Source organism: Montipora foliosa, chromosome 7, assembly GCF_036669935.1.
Source record: "Montipora foliosa isolate CH-2021 chromosome 7, ASM3666993v2, whole genome shotgun sequence".
In the NCBI taxonomy this organism is placed as follows: domain Eukaryota; kingdom Metazoa; phylum Cnidaria; class Anthozoa; order Scleractinia; family Acroporidae; genus Montipora; species Montipora foliosa.
Window position 1 is genome coordinate 34,070,652 of NC_090875.1, and position 19,320 is coordinate 34,089,971.

A 19,320-nucleotide genomic window follows, 5' to 3' on the forward strand; every position below is an offset into this window, starting at 1 on the left:
TGTTCTACTCGTAGGCCAATCCTTGCCTTTGAGAAAAATCAAAGGAGGGGATATTTCAAATCTGCTGTCTTCTCAAGATAGCAAGGACCACCACCTTAAAGCTACTCGATCTGGCACAGCAGCCAATAAGAAGGAGTCTCTCATTGAAAAGGACCTCAATGATGGAGTGGAACTGGACACTATGTGGAGTCCAGACAAGGAAAGGAAGTACCATGAACCGTCAGGCGAGCACGGAAAACGTGTATTGAACACCAGATGGGTCGCTGACACTGATCGGAGTCCCTATGAGGAAAAAGAGGTTGATGAAAAGCCAGAGGACGCTGAGGAAAAGGAATCAAATGCTGAATGGAATTCTGACGAGGAAGGGGACTATTATGAACAGGAAGAAGAGGAAGAAGAACGAGCATTTGACACTGATCGGAGTCCTTATGACGAAAACGACGTCGATGAAGAGCCAGAGGACGATGAAGAAAAGGAATCAAATGCTGAATGGAATTCTGACGAGGAAGAAGACTATTATGAACAGGAAGAAGAGGAAGAAGAACGAGCATTTGACACTGATCGGAGTCCCTATGAGGAAAGCGAAGTCGATGAAGAACCAGAGGACGATGAAGGAAAGGAATCAAATACTGAATGGAATTCTGACGAGGAAGAGGACTATTATGAGCAGGAAGAGGAGGAAGAAGAACGAGCATTTGACACCGATCGGAGTCCCTATGAGGAAAACGATGTCGATGAAGAGCCAAAGGACGATGCAGAGAAGACATCAAATGCAGAATGGAATTCTGACGAGGAAGAGGACTATTATGAACAGGAAGAGGAGGAAGAAGAACGAGCATTCGATACTGATCAGAGTCCCCATGAGGAAAACGAAGTCGATGAAGAGCCAGAGGACGATGAAGAAAAGGGATCAAATGCTGAATGGAATTCTGACGAGGAAGAGGACTATTATGAACAAGAAGAGGAGGAAGAAGAACGAGCATTTGACACTGATCAGAGTCCCTATGAGGAAAACGAAGTCGATGAAGAGCCAGAGGACGATGAAGAAAAGGGATCAAATGCTGAATGGAATTCTGACGAGGAAGAGGACTATTATGAACAAGAAGAGGAGGAAGAAGAACGAGCATTTGACACTGATCAGAGTCCCTATGAGGAAAACGAAGTCGATGAAGAGCCAGAAGACGATGAAGAAAAGGGATCAAATGCTGAATGGAATTCTGACGAGGAAGAGGACTATTATGAACAGGAAGAGGAGGAAGAAGAACGAGCATTTGACACTGATCAGAGTCCCTATGAGGAAAACGAAGTGGATGAAGAGCCAGAGGACGATGAAGAAAAGGGATCAAATGCTGAATGGAATTCTGACGAGGAAGAGAACTATTATGAACAGGAAGAGGAGGAAGAAGAACGAGCACTTGACACTGATCAGAGTCCCTATGAGGAAAACGAAGTGGATGAAGAGCCAGAGGACGATGAAGAAAAGGGATCAAATGCTGAATGGGACGCTGACGAGGAAGAGGAGTATAACGGACACGAGGAGGAGGAAGGAGAACAAGCATTTGACACTGATCGGAGTCCCCATGATGAAAACGAGTTGGATGAACAGGACGAGGACGATGAAGAGAAGGGATCTAATGCTGAGTGGAACGCTGACGAAGAGAAGTATGAACAGGAAGAGGAAGACGGGAATTCAGGTACAATAACTTGAGTGTGGAAAAGTAGAGCCTTAATCGAATTTTCCACAGTGGAAGGAATCATTGGAGTTGAGTATTGTTTTGAAAGCAGAATTGTATGGTGCTCGAATTTCAAGTGATATTGTTTGTTCAATTGCTCAATTCAGGGTTTACGTTACGTTTATAACGTTCCTAGTACCATAGGTTTCGTATACAGTTCCCAACACACAATGCTTTACGATTGATAATTTACTTGTTTTCAATGCTATTGAAGACCAAACCTTCCTTTTGCAACCTAGATTCTCCGTATGACAAATCTAAGATGACAAAGGAGCACTTTTCGCTGCCTGTTTCTGGACTCCGTTGGAATGGTATGATGCTGTCGCATCGCGGAAGCCGTGATATTGATGTGAAACAAAAGAAAGCCAAAAGACATACTAATACGGATGATAACAACACTTTTAACTCAATGACCTGGCGCCTTCTTGGTTACGCGATCGGAGCGACATTTGTCATCTTCCTGGCAGCGGCCTTTTTTATCTACGCATGGTAAGTTGAAAAAAGTACACATTTGAATGCTCTCCGGTTTCTCTGGCGTGGCAGTGGCGTGGCAATGGCACCTTCGAAAATTTAACAGGCTTAATGGACAGTGGAGTCTCAATTATCTAGCAAACTGCAATAAGTTAGGGTTAGTTAACAAGTTGCTCAGATGGCTGAGAGTCACATCACTATCCAAAAGATCGTGTGAGGAGAAAGTGCTACCATTGTAATTTTACCTCCAAATTGTTGGCCTTTCAGGTCCTCTAAGATAAGGCTATAAACCGTACGTACGTCCTTTCTCAGACCTCTTCAGTGTCATAAACTCTGTGGGAACTTGCCTGGTGCTGAAACATATGGATTTAAGTGGAATCGCACTGATGATATAGGTCAATAGCACAAATAATTGGTAAAAAATGCAAGGTTAAGTTAACACACAACCACAAAAAAATCCATTTTTTTAAAAATAAATATGCTGGATGTTTTCTTCAGGCCAATCAGACTGTATTATGCCTATATGTGTCGCCGAATTCATCAAGACGCTGAAGCAGGATATGGTAATGCAGAGCTGTCAAGCATCAGAGTGCAGCCAAGTCATCTAGGTGCCTATCCTTACCAGATGCCAGTTCCAGTTGCTCCTATGCCAATGTATGGAAGCTCAGGTGGGAGATTGAGGTTGTCTTGCAATAACATGTTAAGCCCAGGGCTTATAAATCCTCATGGAAATTTCGCATCAGAAGATTTAAGACACGAAATTAATTTAGTCAAGGAAACAACCACCGATCGACAAAGATTCTTGAAATTGTTTCAATGTTTTCGGGGCAAACAGACTTAAATACAAACGCAGCAGAAACACATCAAAGACAAGGCTACAACGTGCAGTTTGTCTGTGGATTTTATAAAAAACAGACGCGAGGGAGGGCTTGCATTTAACTCGTCATTCAGCTCTAACTTGCGGAATAGATCAACACAGAAGTAAGGGAGGAATCGTGCCAAAAAAGGAACTTAAGCACACGAGCTTTTCTAGCGACGAAAGGAAACTGGAGGTGAACATTTTTCATACCAGGACAACGGTTTCTCCCATGTTTTCAACCATAGTAAATACAGGGGAATGGTTGTGAAACCCGACAAATTTCTTTGTTGTATGTTTTTGTTCTCTTTTTTGGCCTTGACCGTGCACAAAACACAATAGTTGTTTACTCCATACTGAGGAACTAACCAATAGAAACGTGTTCTTGGATACGTGATTCATGCATAGTGTATGAGCGCAAAGCAAAAACTTGTGCACGGTCGTGGACTTTCCAACCTAAATCTTGGCATCGTTGTTTTCTCCTTTGATGTTTGCCGAGCTTCCAAACCATTTCCCTCAATTAACTATGTTTCAACTAGTCTTCTCGAATAGAGGAAGGGACAATCCATTTCACACCTGAATTTTTCAGGCTTTCCTTTCGTTTCTGCTCAACTAACGTTGAGCAATAACTGCCATGATCGGCATCTTAACTTGATTCCCTCCGCAGTTCAAATAAATATGGCTTTCGTATATAAAATTTTGTCGTAGAGGAAGGATAGGTAGTGTACTGTCAAACAAATTCAAAAGAAAAGTAGATCCCTTCTGGTTGCCCTTTGTGGCTCAAAACCTCTCGTGGCTAAGGGGAGTGGCTCGTAACTACGAAACCCTTGCTATGGACTCCTTCAAATAGTCATTTCTCGAGGCCCTTTAACTCTGCAGTTATCCTCTTTCGCCAAGAGTGTTCTGTTTAACGTTTATATGTTGAATCCATATAGTAAATCAAGTGACCAAAATAGATATTGCCTAAAAACTCCTCAGCGAGTTAATTATGTTTCCACAAATTTTTGTACAACAGTATAAGAACATTCTAACACAAAATCTGTAGCATGGATTTTAAAAATAGATGTTTGTCAAAAAATATTATAACGTCATAAGGAGCTCCTTTGATACGCTTTTTAAAATATCAGTTTCATTTTTTTCCCAAATGAAAAGCTCGCACTGCAGTTTACGAAAAATGATGGTATAAACTCTTGTTCTTAGGCCATCGTAGCTTGATTAAGAAAATAACACAAACAGCGGTGATAAATGCGTTGGAATACAATGTTTATCACCGCTGTTTGTGTTATTTTCTTAATGATGGGATGGGTTCCCATCCGGTGAAAAAACCGCCTCCTCCTTTCGTTTCCTGAGAGGTTTTACATGGTTTTCACTGAAGCTTACGGCAAAGGACTGGGACTAGTTGCACATGCTCCTTATTATGAAGTTTTGTCAGATTTCCATTGAAAAAGGTACTTCAAAGAGCCATCCATGCGACCTTTCTAAGTAGCCATTGTCTTTCTGTAGTAAAGAGCCACCCCCTTAGCCTTCTTAACCTTCTTAATGGGGGTTGTTCACCAACCGAGGATTAAGAACTCTATAAGGATCTATAGATTCTGTCGGCCTCCCCCCAAGACAGCCAGAAGCATTCATCAAATTCATCGCCTTCGTTTTGACAAACAGCGACGAACAAATATTCTGGAGGGGTGGTAGGATTTTTTCTTATTCAGTCCGTTTTTACGTCAAGAGCCCATAAAAAATGATAAGTAAAAAAATAAAAGGGAGTTCCTGTTGCCATCAAAAAAAAAGTTAGCGAGCGAAAAAGTCTGTATTCGAATATTTAGAGGACTGTATACTTAATGGTCCAGGTTTAGAGAGCATCCTGGACTACACTGGAGGTCGTCCACTACAAGAGGTCCTTGATGAAGATCGAAAACGGGATTGGCGCAATGCTGAGCTAAGGCAGGTCATCAAACAACAGACAGGACACAGGAGAAACTCACTCATTGACAGCTTGTTAATTGCTAAAGAGATCATTGATGCCCAGGCCAGGAACAAGGAGCATGAACAGAAGGCTTCGGAACGTCGGCAAAAAATCCACAAGTACAACAGCTTCCTTGCAGGAACCCTTGGCCAAAACAAACGACGCCTGTCCTTTGCAGATGAAGTTAACAACGCATGCCTTGCAATAGCACCGAACTTTGTGGGCACTGAGTCAGTGCCGGGAAAGGCCAAGGAAACACGTCGTAAGATAAAAAGGGAACTTTCCAGAAAGCGAAGGCCATCTTTTTCGGATCAGATTCAAGTGGCACAGTCTGCCATCCTTGATTACCAAAAGAAGTTTCCATCTCGCCCCACCCAAAACGAACAGGTAAGAGTATGCTACACGCAATAAACGACTCAAGCCGTGAAGTAAAAGGTTTGCTCAATTGAGGCCCAAAGGAATAAGAGTGATAAAACAACATATTTTAGGGTTCACGTGAGGTTACGAGCGCTTTATTGGCAAGAAAAAATGGTTATGACTTTCTTGAACACTTGTTACTGTAAATTTCTTTACCTTTTCTTCATCGAGGGGCAATTCGTGCTAAAGAGAAGAAAGGTAAAACAAACGCTGTTCGGGAGGTAGGTCCGCAAGGCAGTCGGCCAGTTGGCGAGAGCGATTTATCAAAAAGCAAGTTGTAGTGCAAGAAAACCTAAAATCCATCAGTGCGTTAATCCTTATCATGGGAAAGGGCCCACCCAAAGAAGCAGAGAAAACTACTCATGAGCGGGAAATCGAGTCCTCAAACTTCGACTTGTTTATGAATTTTCCGCATTGCACCAAAGAAAAGCGAACTGTTTTCTTGTTTTTCTTGTATTCTCAGGCGATCAGCGACCTGGACCCAAGCGAACTGCGAACTGTTTTCTTGTTTTTCTTGTATTCTCAGGCGATCAGCGACCTGGACCCAAGGGACAGTTTCAGCTATTACACCATGATGGACAACTCCAAACCAGCTCGTAAGAAGTCTGGAGAGTAAGTGTTAGTGTGGATGTCATAACGATTATGTTTCCCAGAAACTCAATGTTGTCTAAAGAAAGATACAATCCGGATCAAAACATTTTGGAACATTTTGGCCGAAAAGTAGAGAATTTATTGTACATGCTTCCTGGTCCATCGTCATATGAGCAACGCGTGTTCTTCTTTCCCTACCCTTTTCGCCCGTCCCCCTTCCCCCTGGAGTACGATGTTGAAACATTTGAGCCATCGATGCACTAATCTTGATTTCGGAGACAGTGAAAAGTTAACATTGTAATGGGGGAGGGGGAAAAGCGCGAATTGTCCCAATAATTTTGACCTGGATTGCAGGCTTCGTTTGGGCGAGCATATTTGCTCTTACAGCAAACGCTCCAAATTTGTTTAAATAAAAGCTAGGGTACTGTAAACTCTTCCACCTTTGTAGCTGCCTCCAGTGACGAGTAAAAATGTATCTCGTTACCAGGAGCCCATGAACTCGTGGGCTCCTGTCGTTAGACAAAAGTGAAATCTGTAAGCATCACTCTCAGTAGGGAAGAAGAAGCAGCCTTCATTGACGAGTAAAATCGTCTGGTGTTAGGCAGTAAAATCTGTGAGTATAACTCTTATCAGGGGAAGGGTTAAAGAGGACATAGTTTTTGCGTGGCCCTAGATGTTAACCTTTTCACCCCTGAAGCAGCCCCCATTGATGACTACAGCCGTCTGGTGTTAGACTGACTAAAATCTATTATATCACTCTTAGCTCTTAGGAGGGAAAGGATTAAAGGGGACAGTTTTTGAGTGGACCTAGATGTTGTTAACCTAGTCACCCCTAAAGAAGCCCCCTTTGACGAGTAAAATCGTGTGGCGTTAGACAACAAAATCTATACGTATCACTCGTAGTAGGGGAAGGGTTAAAGGGGACACAGTTTTTCAGTGGACCTAGATGTTGTTATCCTTTTCACCCTTGAAGCAGCTTCCAGTGACGAGTAAAATCGTCTGGTGTCAGACAGAGTAAAATCTATAAGTATTACTCTTAGTAGGGGAAGGGTTAAAGGGGACATGTCATTCTTTAAATATGTAGTTGCGTAACTTTGAACAAACCGTCCAATTTGAGAAAAATCTGGATACGTTTGATCACCCAATCAAATGTCAACATAAATAAAAGAACCGAGTATTGGCCAATCAGGTTGCAGGTATTAGGGAACTTAAGGACGGAGTCTACTACCCTGTATTAGTAAGCATCACCGATAGGAAACCCTAGTATCTCGAGATGCGCAGAACGTATGCGCAATAAGCATAGTAGGCACCGTCCTAAAGCAGCTTTGTGGGTTTTAACTCGCCTCTAACAGTGAGAACAAACCGTTTTTGGAAGCTATATAATTAATAGATAACAGGACTACATGCTTGTCCAATTTGGAAATAATTGGATTAAAAAATTCCTCGGTTGCCAAATTGGCAGGTCCAAATTGTCAAGTGGCAGTCCTCAGAACTTTTCTCGAAGTATTACATCAGTAGAGAATGATAAGGCTGAAAAGTCCGTCCATTCAGCTTCAACTTAGTCTTTTTATAACATCAATACTTTTAGTCTGACATCAAACCCTCTTTTCCGTTTCCTTGTAGGAGCTGTGCGCTGGACATGGGCTTTTAAACTTCGAAGTACTTTTGATATTTATCCTCTATCGAATGGGCAATTGTTTCAACTTTGTAACTTGGCTTGCATATATAACGTTTCTGGATTTCAGTTAAGCAAACTTAAACATATTCTTTTTTACGAAGCATTAACAAGGGCTACAAAGCCAGTTTGGTAATCCTTTACGTATAATTTTGGATTGGTATATTCGGTGCATGGACTAAAATATGGCTTACATTATTTGGAGCTTGGGTGATCATTCTAAGAAAACGAATTTCTAAAACGTTCCTACAAACTGGTCGAGGTTTACTGAAAAATACTGAATATGAAAAAAGTCAAGTTTTCCTCTTTTCTCTGGTATGAAAGTGATTATCTACAAGACTTATACGACCGAGTTTTTTTCTTGGAAACTGGATGTTCTCTTAGATGCATCAGAAATTATACTAAACCTCTTGATACGAACCTAAAGCTAACAAAGATAAATAAAACGCAACACAGAGCACACGTTTGTGGTGAATCAGTATCTTCTCTCCGTCTCTATTAGAAACAGCTGATGTCATTATAACGTTGTAAGATTGAAGGAAGGCTCTTATGAACGACAAGATTGTCCTTGTATATAGACAGGGTATCAAGTAATTTTCGGTATCAACAAAATGTTATAACTCTCCACTCAACAATTTCCTGCAAGAAAATGTTATTTGCCGCACAATTTGCGATGTGGCGCAGAAGATAGTTGGAGCCAAATAACTCGTATCCAATCCGTGCTGTGGTTTTATTGACTGTGGCCTCATAATCTTTTACAGGTTTCGGAACTTTCTAGGCATGAAAGAATAACTTCCAGCGAGCGAATCCCTGTTCCCCATGATAATTACTTGAAATCTATTTTTAAATCACGTCCGTGTTGTGAAGGTTATTTTTATCGCGCCTACGAACCTCCCTATGCACTATAACTTTGAGTCAACCTTTGCGTGTAGCTCTCTGCTTTTAAAACTAACCCCTTAGCAGGAGACTCAAATAATAACTTTAGTCTGATTGGCCATTCTGAGCAGTACGTGAAAAGCACAAGAACTCCTGGCGTTCCAAAAATAGAAATATGCGCGCAAAGGTTGGCTCGCAGAACTTGAATAGGAGAAGCAAGCTTTTACTGATGACCTCCTGTTTCTACCTGTGGTTACCATGACCGTGCGGTGTACTTTCACACCAACTGACTAAGGTGCCGTCTTTGAAGTAACCACGCAATATGACATGGAATTCAAACAATTTTCATCGGGATATAGGGCCAAATATGGGGGACTCGCCTGGTTACCTCAAACTCTCCTGCTATCATTGTGTAAGGGGTAGTGACTATTAAGTCATAGACATGGGCCCACAGAATGAAAGAGAAAAAAACTCTGACTATGCTGAAAATCGAACCCAAGACCTCCGAATTAAATTACCAACTCATCTCTCTCTCTTCCGGGGGGACTCGAAATGATTCAAAGAAAATATGCTGAGATACAGACGTGAAATAAGGTGGTGGCGACGAGGGATGCGTCTTTCAACATTCGTGTCTGCACACACTTTGGTATTAAATGGAGCGGCGAACAAATCAAAGCTCTTGAGGTGTACTATTCTTATGATACCAAATTACTGCATGAAAAGAATTTTATCGAGAGGCTGGACAGCGTCAAAAAGCTTGTAAATTTCTGGCCTTCAAGAGTTCTTTCTGTTTATGGGAGAGTGACAGTTATTAAGTCCTTAATCATTCCTAATTTGTTTATATTTTGTCGCTTCTGCCGGCTCCAAAGGAAATCGTCCAAGAATTGAACCGAATATCATTTAAATTTCTATGGAAAGGAATGGATAAAGTAACGACTGTCCACGATAAATGAATACGAGAAGGGTCGTCACCAGTCCTACGTCAGTGTTGTAAGTGATGTAAATGAGAAATAGGCCATGCTAGCTTCCTTAGGGCTGTTACTCTAAGCGATGCTAAGTGTCAAGCATTTGAGATGGTAAGACCTCGCTCTAGCACACAGAGATTATAAAGTGAACTCCATGGTGGCCCATTTCATTAAAAGTCAGAGGTGCAGCAACTAACCCGCGATCAGGCGCTCTTTTCTTTTTGGAAGGACGCGAAAAGTACGCGGAAGAAAAAAAACGCCTGATAGCAGAATATGTAAGAAGCACAAAGTTAACGTTGATTTTTGACAAATGTAATTAAATCTTTTAGAAGCGTTTACACAAGTTTACATAAATTACGACTTTGCACAAAGCAATTAGAACTTCAACATGTTCCTGGTAATATTGATAATAATAGTAAATAATAATGATAGATAATAGCAAAGCACTTTAAAGTGCAGCAATTGCGGGCTTAAGTAAGGACAATGTCCACTAAAAGACAAATTAGAAGAAAACTTTGCAAGATGGTAAATCTTAACCGATTGTTCAATAACCTTCAAGTGGACCTCAAAGTTGGTCATCCCACGTCGTTGTCAAGGAGACAACGACCGAGAAATGTACCAAAATGTGATACTCACGTGCAGGGCCTGCAGAGTCTTTGTTTTTTGTTCACTAAACCCATTCTTAGCTTTTAATTAATTTGCAGCTTTAATGCTTTAATAGGAATACTCCTAAAACAGTATACACTATCCTCATTGCTGTCGTCCTACTGTCTTAGCTTCCTACTATGGCTGCCATGACTCCTCTTGCAGGTTTACCGGCTAAACTTGGTCATTTGCAAGACTAAGAATTGGATCTTTTCCGATTTTTAAACCACGCATTAGGGTGACCGATTTTACTTACCTTGCATTTTATCTGATGAAGCAAACTCTTACATAGGCTGGTACACCTTAGTCATAAGCATTCTATACCTAACAGTTTCTTTAAATGAAGAACGTAACATCCCGAAACAACAAGAGCCGTATATTCTGTTCCTAACATTTTGTTTCAAAACTCTCTTGTTTTCTATGAATGTTAACTGAATAGCGGAATTTATCATTTTAGGAATTTTCTACACATTCAAAGCGTTTTATGCTAAAATGACATAAGTGATAAAAGATCGTCTATGGTTGTGAATCACTACGCTTACTAATTCTCTTTTTAACTCAATTAAATCAAAAGAAACTGATTGCCTCTTCACAACTTCAGACTTGAACATTTCTTCTTTGGGCGTGGCTGAACTGAAGCCGCGCACACGTCCTCGACCATTGCGTATTTTGTTCCATCGTACTTCGATTCGTCCATCAGTCCGAGGTATAACTGAAAAATTCACATAAAACAAGAACATCATTTTCTAATCTGTTTCCCGCTTGATTGTCTGCTTTCTGCTCGACTGCTTGTCTGACCGCCTTGCCTGGGTTTAAAACACATTTCTTACGAATAATTCAATTACGATCAATACGACTCTATTTTTTTCTCCCAGAACGGTATTAATAAATAGCAGAGAGAGTCATCATTGGGTCAAGATAACTATTCAAGTAAGACTTGGCGGAAATAGCTCTGTCTCTTCAGCTCTAGCTCATCAGTTTACTGACGCTAGTCTCTGGAATGCACTGCCTGTATACAGACAGGAAGTCTAGACAAGGATGTAATTTGTTTAGTGCTTACGTGTAAGTACTAAACAAATTATATCCTTGTCTAGACTCCCCAAAATATTAAGAATGCAATGATTTCAAGTAAGGTTATAGTCCTCGGAGTTATGGACGCAATTTAAGCAATTGCGTAGAGAAGCCCTGAAAAACTCATATCCGCAGTTCAGTATATAATTCATTTCACATATCATTTCGTTCATTGATTCATTCCTAACCCTAACCGTTCATTGATTCATTCCTCACGGGAAAATTAGAACCCACAAATGACCAGCTCTCAACGTCACTGGCTTCATAACTCAGTTGGTTACAGCGTCGCACCGGTATCGCGAGGTCACGGGTTCAAACCCCGTTTAAGTCCTGAATTTTTCAGGTTTCTCTACGCAATTGCTAAAATTGCATCCATAACTGCGAGGATCATAGCCTTATTTGATTTCATATCCGCAGTTCAGTATATCATTCATTTCATATATCATTTCGCTCAGTGTAATGATTGATTGCTACATTAGTTGTCCTGGTTTTTTTTTTTCTCTAATCTTTATTCTATGAAGCAATTCTTTTAACCTAATTAACAATTATGTATATTATATATAATTCAATATAATCCAAAAGACGCAAATCAATCAGTGGAAAAATACGACCAGCGTACTGAACTGGTTCAACGCCCTACAGCACAAAGAAAACCTCTCATTCATATGCTTTGATGTATGTGACTTCTACCCCTCTATCACCGAAAAACTGCTCACCAAAGCACTCGACTTCGCCAATATCTACAGACCCATCAGTGCCGACGAAAGAGAAATCATTTTCCTCTCCAAGCAATCTCTCCTGTTTTCCAATGATTGCCCCTGGGAGAAAAAATCTTCTGCCAGCCGATTCGACATAACAATGGGATCTTTCGATGGCGCTGAAACATGCGAACTAGTGGGCTGTTATTTATTGTCTTGCATGTCTAACCAAAACGTATGGCAACAGCATCGGCCTATATAGAGACGACGATTTGGCAGCTTTTAACTCAAACCCTCAACAGATCGAAAGAATCAAGAAGGGCTTCTGCCAAATTTTCCGTGAAAACGACTTAAAGATCACAGTCGAAGCAAACATTACTAAAGCCAATTTCTTAGACGTCACCCTTGACCTCCAATCTGGAAAGCATTATCCCTACACAAAAGAAGGAAACATCCCACTCTACGTTCACAAGAAATCCAACCACCCCCCATCCATCCTAAAGAACATACCGGAATCCATAAACAAGCGCCTTTCAGAAATTTCTTCCGACAAAGAATCATTTGATAAAGTGAAAGAAACCTACCAGGATGCACTCAACAAGAGCGGCTACATATATAATCTAACCTACAGAAAAACAACTCCACAAACCAAACACCGCAAGAATAGGCCTAGAAACAACACCTTGTTCAATCCTCCATATAGCCAAAACGTCAAAAGAAAAGTTGAAAAGTGTTTCCTCACCTTAATCGGCAAGCACTTCCCAAAATCACACCCTTTGCACAGAATTTTCAACCGGAACACTCTCAAAATTAGTTATGCTGCATGAGCAATGTAAAAACAATTATCTCCAACCAAAATAAAGCCGTCATTAACAAGTCATCGAATCCACCCGCTCAAATTATCAACACTTGCAACTGCCGTGACAAAAGATCCTGCCCTCTAGACGGAAAGTGCAACGTGCGGAATATCATCTATCAAGGAGAGGTCACAACATCTCAGTCAAAGCAAACTTACATCGGTCTTTGCGACACATCATTCAAATCACGTTATAGAAACCACACATGTTCCTTTAGAAATGAACGCTACAGAAATTTCACTGAACTTAGTAAATATGTATGGGGTTTGAAACACAAGAAAGTCGACTATCACATTAAATGGCGGATTGTTAGGCATGCGAGATCCTATTCAAATGTAACGAAGAAGTGTAATTTATGTCTGTGGGAGAAATACTATATAATTTGTAGACCAGATTTGGCGACCCTTAACAACAGAAATGAGCTTGTAACAAGTTGCAGACATGCAAAGAAATTCCTTCTTAATAGCGTAATTATTTAAGGTTTATTTTTAGCAGCTCACTGGAAACAGTTTGTATTGTTTAACCGTTGCTATGCACCCCAGCCTATAGTGAATTGCTACCGTTTTTTTCCTTTTTTTTTTGAAAATCACTGTAAAACACCATGTATTCCTTCTTTTTGGCAGTTGCCTGATGACTGGCTTCATGAGAAGCATGAAACGTGGAGTAGCAAATAAATGTTTTTGACCTAGTTCAAGTTTACGTATCTATTCAAAGCTCTGGTAGACCCATTGAGCACTTTTAGCTAATGATCAATTTATCACGTTATTTCATTATATGTACCACATGTGGTACCACATGTGTGGGACATTTGGGGTGGCTTTATAAGCTTTATAAGCTTAACCTCCATCCCAGACATCAGCACTGCACTGATGAGGCCCAGAAAGCCGAAACAGTACTGTCTGCAGTTAGATATAGCTCTTTGGCATTACAAAGCTATTGCTTTCATGTCCAAATTGAGCACTCTACTGGGATGAGTCATTGCCGCTAGCAATTGCGCATGCTCACTAGCTCGCTAGTTTGAGCAATCTGGCATGGCTTAGATGTACCACATGTGTGGGACACTTGGGGGGGGCTTTATATGCTTAACCTCCATCCCAGACATCAGCACTGCACTGATGAGGCCCAGAAGGCCGAAACAGTACTGTCTGCAGTTATATGTATATATATATATATATATTTTTTTTTCAATTTGGGTCACCTACTCGATTAGTCTCTAGTATATTAGGTGTCCCAAACATGCTCAAAACTATTCTATATCTTGCTTGTTTCTTTGTAATTATCATTCGCTATTCATTGCTTTTCTTTTCTTTTTCTTTTTTTCAACTTGCAAATATATGTATTTAGAATAAGTGTAGAATTTGAAAATTTGGGAAAATGGAAACTTGAATTGTCTGCCAAAACGTGGCCTTTCAAGGGCTTTTGAGGGAAGTTGTATGAGAGAGTTTTCATAACACTTTCGGACGTTATTTCCACATGTGGTGCTTCTTGGAGATATTTGTGGGCAACCACTGTGTCGGCAAATAATTGCCATGCATTGTTAGAGAGGTTTTCAACAGTCATCTGAAAACTTCTCTACTTGAATATCTTTATCGTTTATGAATAGGGATGTTAAAAACGAAAAAAGGTGTTGTGTCAGATTGGCATTTTTAACTCAAATCTCGATAATTACCTCTTTTTCGATGAGAGAAAGTAAATCTTTACGAATATTTTCAAAATGTGGACGAAAGTCAGGATTTTCTTGCCAGCACCTCTCCATGAAGTGATACCTGGGAACAAACAGTTTAACGTTATCTTAGTTTTCACCCCCGTCCACTCATCTCATGTTGATTGATGAGAATTATAGAAGCAGTAACTCTAGATAATTTATAACTCGGTCTCATCCTTCTGTTAAAAAATATCATGATTTCAAATATATATCACCAGGGTTGCTGTTTTTAGGCGACGGGAAGACGATAAAGAATTAGTTCGTGAGAAACAACAGAGCGTTAGGAGATGCATGTGGTAAAAATAATATTTTAAAAACAACGGAGTTCGAGATAAAACTATTCACAAAGCGTTCTGTTTCACAGACTAGGACTCTCCTCGATCTCGTCTAGCTATGACGTTTGTGGCAGCTAATCGACTAGATTACGGTTTCCGTACTGTGCAATATTTACAGAAAAGGACGAAAAGGCTTGAAATACCAAAAACCACCGGTTTTTCATTTTCCTTGCAGAAAACAGGGCGCATAGAAAAGGACATTACGATGAAGACACTTCTTATTACAATATTCATTCGTTTGCTTAGGACGTCAGGCCATGTGGGTTCCCCGAGAAAAAGAATGGTGGCTAAGGTGATATACGATCTAACCCTCCTGTATTAGTTAACGATCTATTCTAAAATAAGCCTATCCTTTTTATGTGGAAAATAACATGACCGCTGAACTCATGAGTGAAAACTAGGGATTTTATGGGCTAAGAATGACGACACATCACGTGATTATGTAATTAGTGCAAAAAGAGCAGCCATGGATCATCTATTACTGTACCCCCGAAAGCTTCCGAAGTTCAAATGTCTTCATTGAGGTCAATGCATGGTTGAGCATCTGCACGTGAAATATAATGGAAACTGAGATCATCGTCTGAATTTGTGTAAAAGGGCACTCGCTCTTTTGTTTTCCCCCATTGCCGGATGCGTTAATCGGTCAACATCTACTTCCCAATTGTAAGAAAATGTTATTATTTGTGACCTGATTGCTTGACATAAGTGAAGGCAATAACGACGGCTTTTTTTGGTCATGCCCCAACAGGTGGCCCAAGCTCTACGATTTGCGCGTGACGTAATTAGAACATCATATTCAACATTTGCGATGTGGCGCAGAAGTCAGTTGGAGCCAAATAATTTATATCCAGTGAGTGCCGTGTTTTTATTGACTGTGGCTTCATAATTTTTTTTTACAGCTTTGGAAACTTTCTAGCCATGAAATAATTAATTACCAGCAAGTGAATCCCTGTTCCCCATGATAATTACTCGAAATCTATTTTTAGATCGCGCCCGTGTTGCCAAGGTTATTTTTATCAGAAGCCTTGCCTACGAGCCTCCCGGTCCTAAGCACTATAACCTTGAGTCAACCTTTGCGCGTATCTTTCTATTTTTAGAACTAACTCATCAGCAGTAGACTCGCATTTACATCAATTTACATCAATTTGCTTGCATTGTTTTTGCTTTTTCATTCTTTGTCAGACAATATCTTTATTCTGATTGTCCATTCTAAACAATAAGTGAAAAGCACAAGAACTGGCGTTCCAAAAATAGAAAGATACGCGCAAAGGTTGACTCACAGGACTTGGATGGGAGAAGCAAGCTTTTACTGATGGGCTCCTGCTTTTATCTGTGGTTACCATGACTGTGCGGTGTACTTTCACACCAACTGACTAAGGTGTCGTCTTTGAAATAACCACGCAGTATGACACGGAATTCCAATAATTTTCATCGGGATATAGGGTCAAATATGGAGATTCGCCTTGTTACCTCAAACCCTCTTTGGGTAAGAGGTAGTGACTATTTAACAATTAGACCCGTAGCCCGCATGAGGCGAAACCGAATGGGCTTTTGACCTGTGGACCTTGCGGGCTACGGGTCTAATTGTTTTAGTATCACCCAACTAGTCGGACAGAAAAGGCAACAATAAAGTTAGCAAATGCAAGTTGAAAATATATTTATTTGGGAACAAAACGAAAGAAAGCATCACGCTTTTTTCACTATTTGAGGACTACTACTAATAGACCTCTAGTAGTGTAGCCAATCCACTAGTTGGGTGATGTCTGATAATAGTCATTGTAACGCAACACAAGTCAAAGTGTGACATATACTTAGTAAATGATAGATAAGAAACACATGTTAGTGAAACAGAGTATATTGCATTATGATAGCGTGAGATAAGGGTAACCGCAAACCCTTTGGTAACCACAGTGTTATTGTATTTCAATATTGAAAAGGCTATTGATGTAAAGGCTTTTAGGCCAGATTGAATGACGAACGAACGAGTGTAGTAGGATCTAGTAGGCTTTGAAAGTGTAATCGAGTAAATAAAACGCAATATTTAACCAGAAAGATAGAGTCCTTTTGATCGGGAACTAGCGCCGGGAGATATTCCCGTACACTTGATCCTTCGAGCCGGATATATATTGATTCCAGAAGAAATGGCAGAGCTTGTAAAAGCAAAGCGAAAGACGAGAGGTGGACATAAGGCCTATGTGACACAGATTCTTCCCGAAGCAAAGGAGCTTGTCGCAACTGGACATTGTACACCAGAAACACGACCGAGATTTACGAAATTGAAGGCAAGTCTAGAGGAACAGTTAACCAGCCTTCGACAGCTAGATGAATGGCCTCGTGAGCGTGGAGCGTAACCGACGAAGAAATAGCAGAAGAAGTTCGTACCGCTGGTGATCTGAAAGGAGAAATCAGCGCAACAATTACTTGCTTGGATGACCTTCTGAGGCCTAAATCGTCTGGCGGTCATCATGAAGAGCACATACAGAACGCTACTGTTAGTGAAAGTCCACAAGTTAGTCCAGCCACTTCTCAACCTAATATACGTGTCAGGCTTCCAAAATTAGAGGCAAAGCGGTTTAATGGCAAAATCGAGGAGTGGCAAGAATTCTGGGACTGCTATGAAAGTTCCATCCACTCGAATACGGCCCTTTCGAGTGTCGATAAATTTACGTATCTTCGCAGTCTCTTAGGTGGAGCGGCAAAAAAAACAGACATTGCTGGACTTGCCCTTACAACGGAAAATTATCAAGTCGCCATTGACTTATTGAAGGAAAGATTCGGGAAGGCTATTGTGATTGAAAGAGCGCACGTAAACGATCTCTTGAACTTAAGCCCAGTATACTACGACAAGGACACAGTAGGCCTTCGAAGACTTTATGACACAGAAGTCCATCATCGAGGACTGAAGGCTCTAAATGTGGAATCTACTACTTACGAAGGAATTGTTGTGCCTGCCATTATTGGCAAGCTACCGGAAGGGGTGCGATTGCAGATCACGCGAGGAAAGAACCATCACGAATGAAAAATGGAGGATCTGTTGAGAGAACGTTTGACTGAACTTGAATTGAAGGAAGAACATTGTGTCGAAACTAGAAATCCCAATCCACGGGATAAGGACAAGGGAGGACGAACAGGGATAGGATTGAACTCTGCAAGCGCCTTACTGGCGAAAACGAACGATTTTTGTGCGTATTGTAAGGGTGGGCATGCCCACCAAGACTGTATGAATGTGAAATCTGTAGAGGAGCGAAAACATCTTTTACGTAAGTATGCTAGATGTTTTATTTGCGCCCGAAAGGGCCATATTTCGCGTGATTGTAAGTCGAGAATATCCTGTAGTGTTTGCATGGGAAAACATCATGTTTCATATTCGAAATAAGCACGTTTGGCCAGCAAACGAAGGATTGTGGGATGAGAGCAGTATACGAGTTGGACTTGTCTCCTCTGCAGGGAGGGGAGAGAGTCAAAATCGAAGCGTATGAGTCCCCTACTAGAGCGGAAATTAGAAATCAACATATCGAAATCAGGAAAGGCGATTATCCTCATTTGCAGGGCCTCTGGTTTTCGGACGTAAATGGTAAAAACGAAGTTCTGGGCATTGATTTACTGATCGGGGCGGATTACCTTTGGTCGTTTCAAAGGGGAAGAACCATACGGGGGGAGGCTGATCAGCCGGTTGCCGTGGAAACCTGTCTGGGATGGGTGTTGTCAGGCCCAATGAAGGGGGTCCCCGATGGTTCGCAAATCAGCGTTAATTTCGTCAGGCAAGTAATGCCAAGACATAACAAAGAATTAGAGGAGGGCGTGCAAAAATTGTGGGATCTAGAAACCCTTGGCATTAGAGAAGAAAACGAGGTTCACCAGGCTTTAAAGGACGGCATTTCGTTCAATGGAGAGAGGTACGAAGTCAGTCTCCCGTGGAAAGAATCTCATGAACCTCTTCCAATCAATTATCGCAACAGTTTCAAACGCCTGAAGGGACAGATTGAAGGGAATCCCGAACCATCGAGTTTGGATTCGAGTTCAAGTTCGAGTTCGAGTTCGAGTTGGACTTCGAGTTGGACTTCGAGTTGGACGCAAGTATATAATTGATAATAATGTATAATTATTATTTATTATTAATGTTAATAAGCAAAGATATGTATAAGCTGGGCGAAGAACAGGAATTCGGGGCAATATTGGGATTTTTCATTTTTTTTTTCATGTGGTTTAAGTAATAAAATTGCTGACACATTAAAATATAGAGCAGGGATATAGGTTTTCAACAATGTGTGGTACCTTTTGTCACTGCGAATGAATAATAACAAATTGTCCATATTTGGGGTCGTGGCCCATATATTTACTAATAGACGATTTCATATTATTCAGAATTAAAAATAATTTTAATTACCTCTCTACATTTCATTTCGCTCTACAAGACAATCATAGGCACTTGCAAAGTAAAAACGCAACGAAAGTGAACTACGAT

At 40.8% G+C, this 19,320-nt stretch overlaps 2 protein-coding genes across 2 annotated transcripts in view; one reads left to right on the plus strand and one right to left on the minus strand.

The window, feature by feature from the left end:
- LOC138010137 (golgin subfamily A member 6-like protein 25) overlaps positions 1 to 8,034 on the plus strand; it is an 8,306-nt gene extending 272 nt beyond the window's left edge. Inside the window, exons 2-7 of the mRNA XM_068857085.1 lie at positions 15 to 1,694; positions 1,973 to 2,222; positions 2,703 to 2,872; positions 4,905 to 5,407; positions 5,964 to 6,049; positions 7,652 to 8,034. Of these exons, the coding sequence (XP_068713186.1) occupies positions 15 to 1,694; positions 1,973 to 2,222; positions 2,703 to 2,872; positions 4,905 to 5,407; positions 5,964 to 6,049; positions 7,652 to 7,679 (2,717 nt within the window). The 3' untranslated portion in view covers positions 7,680 to 8,034. The remainder of the gene's footprint in view (positions 1 to 14; positions 1,695 to 1,972; positions 2,223 to 2,702; positions 2,873 to 4,904; positions 5,408 to 5,963; positions 6,050 to 7,651) is intronic.
- A 2,744-nt stretch (positions 8,035 to 10,778) lies between these two features.
- The window catches only part of LOC138010138 (fibroblast growth factor receptor 4-like), an 82,057-nt gene continuing 73,515 nt past the window's right edge, over positions 10,779 to 19,320 (minus strand). Inside the window, exons 15-16 of the mRNA XM_068857086.1 lie at positions 14,485 to 14,581; positions 10,779 to 10,901 (exon numbers count right to left, since the gene is read on the minus strand). Coding sequence (XP_068713187.1) covers positions 10,779 to 10,901; positions 14,485 to 14,581 — 220 coding nt within the window. The remainder of the gene's footprint in view (positions 10,902 to 14,484; positions 14,582 to 19,320) is intronic.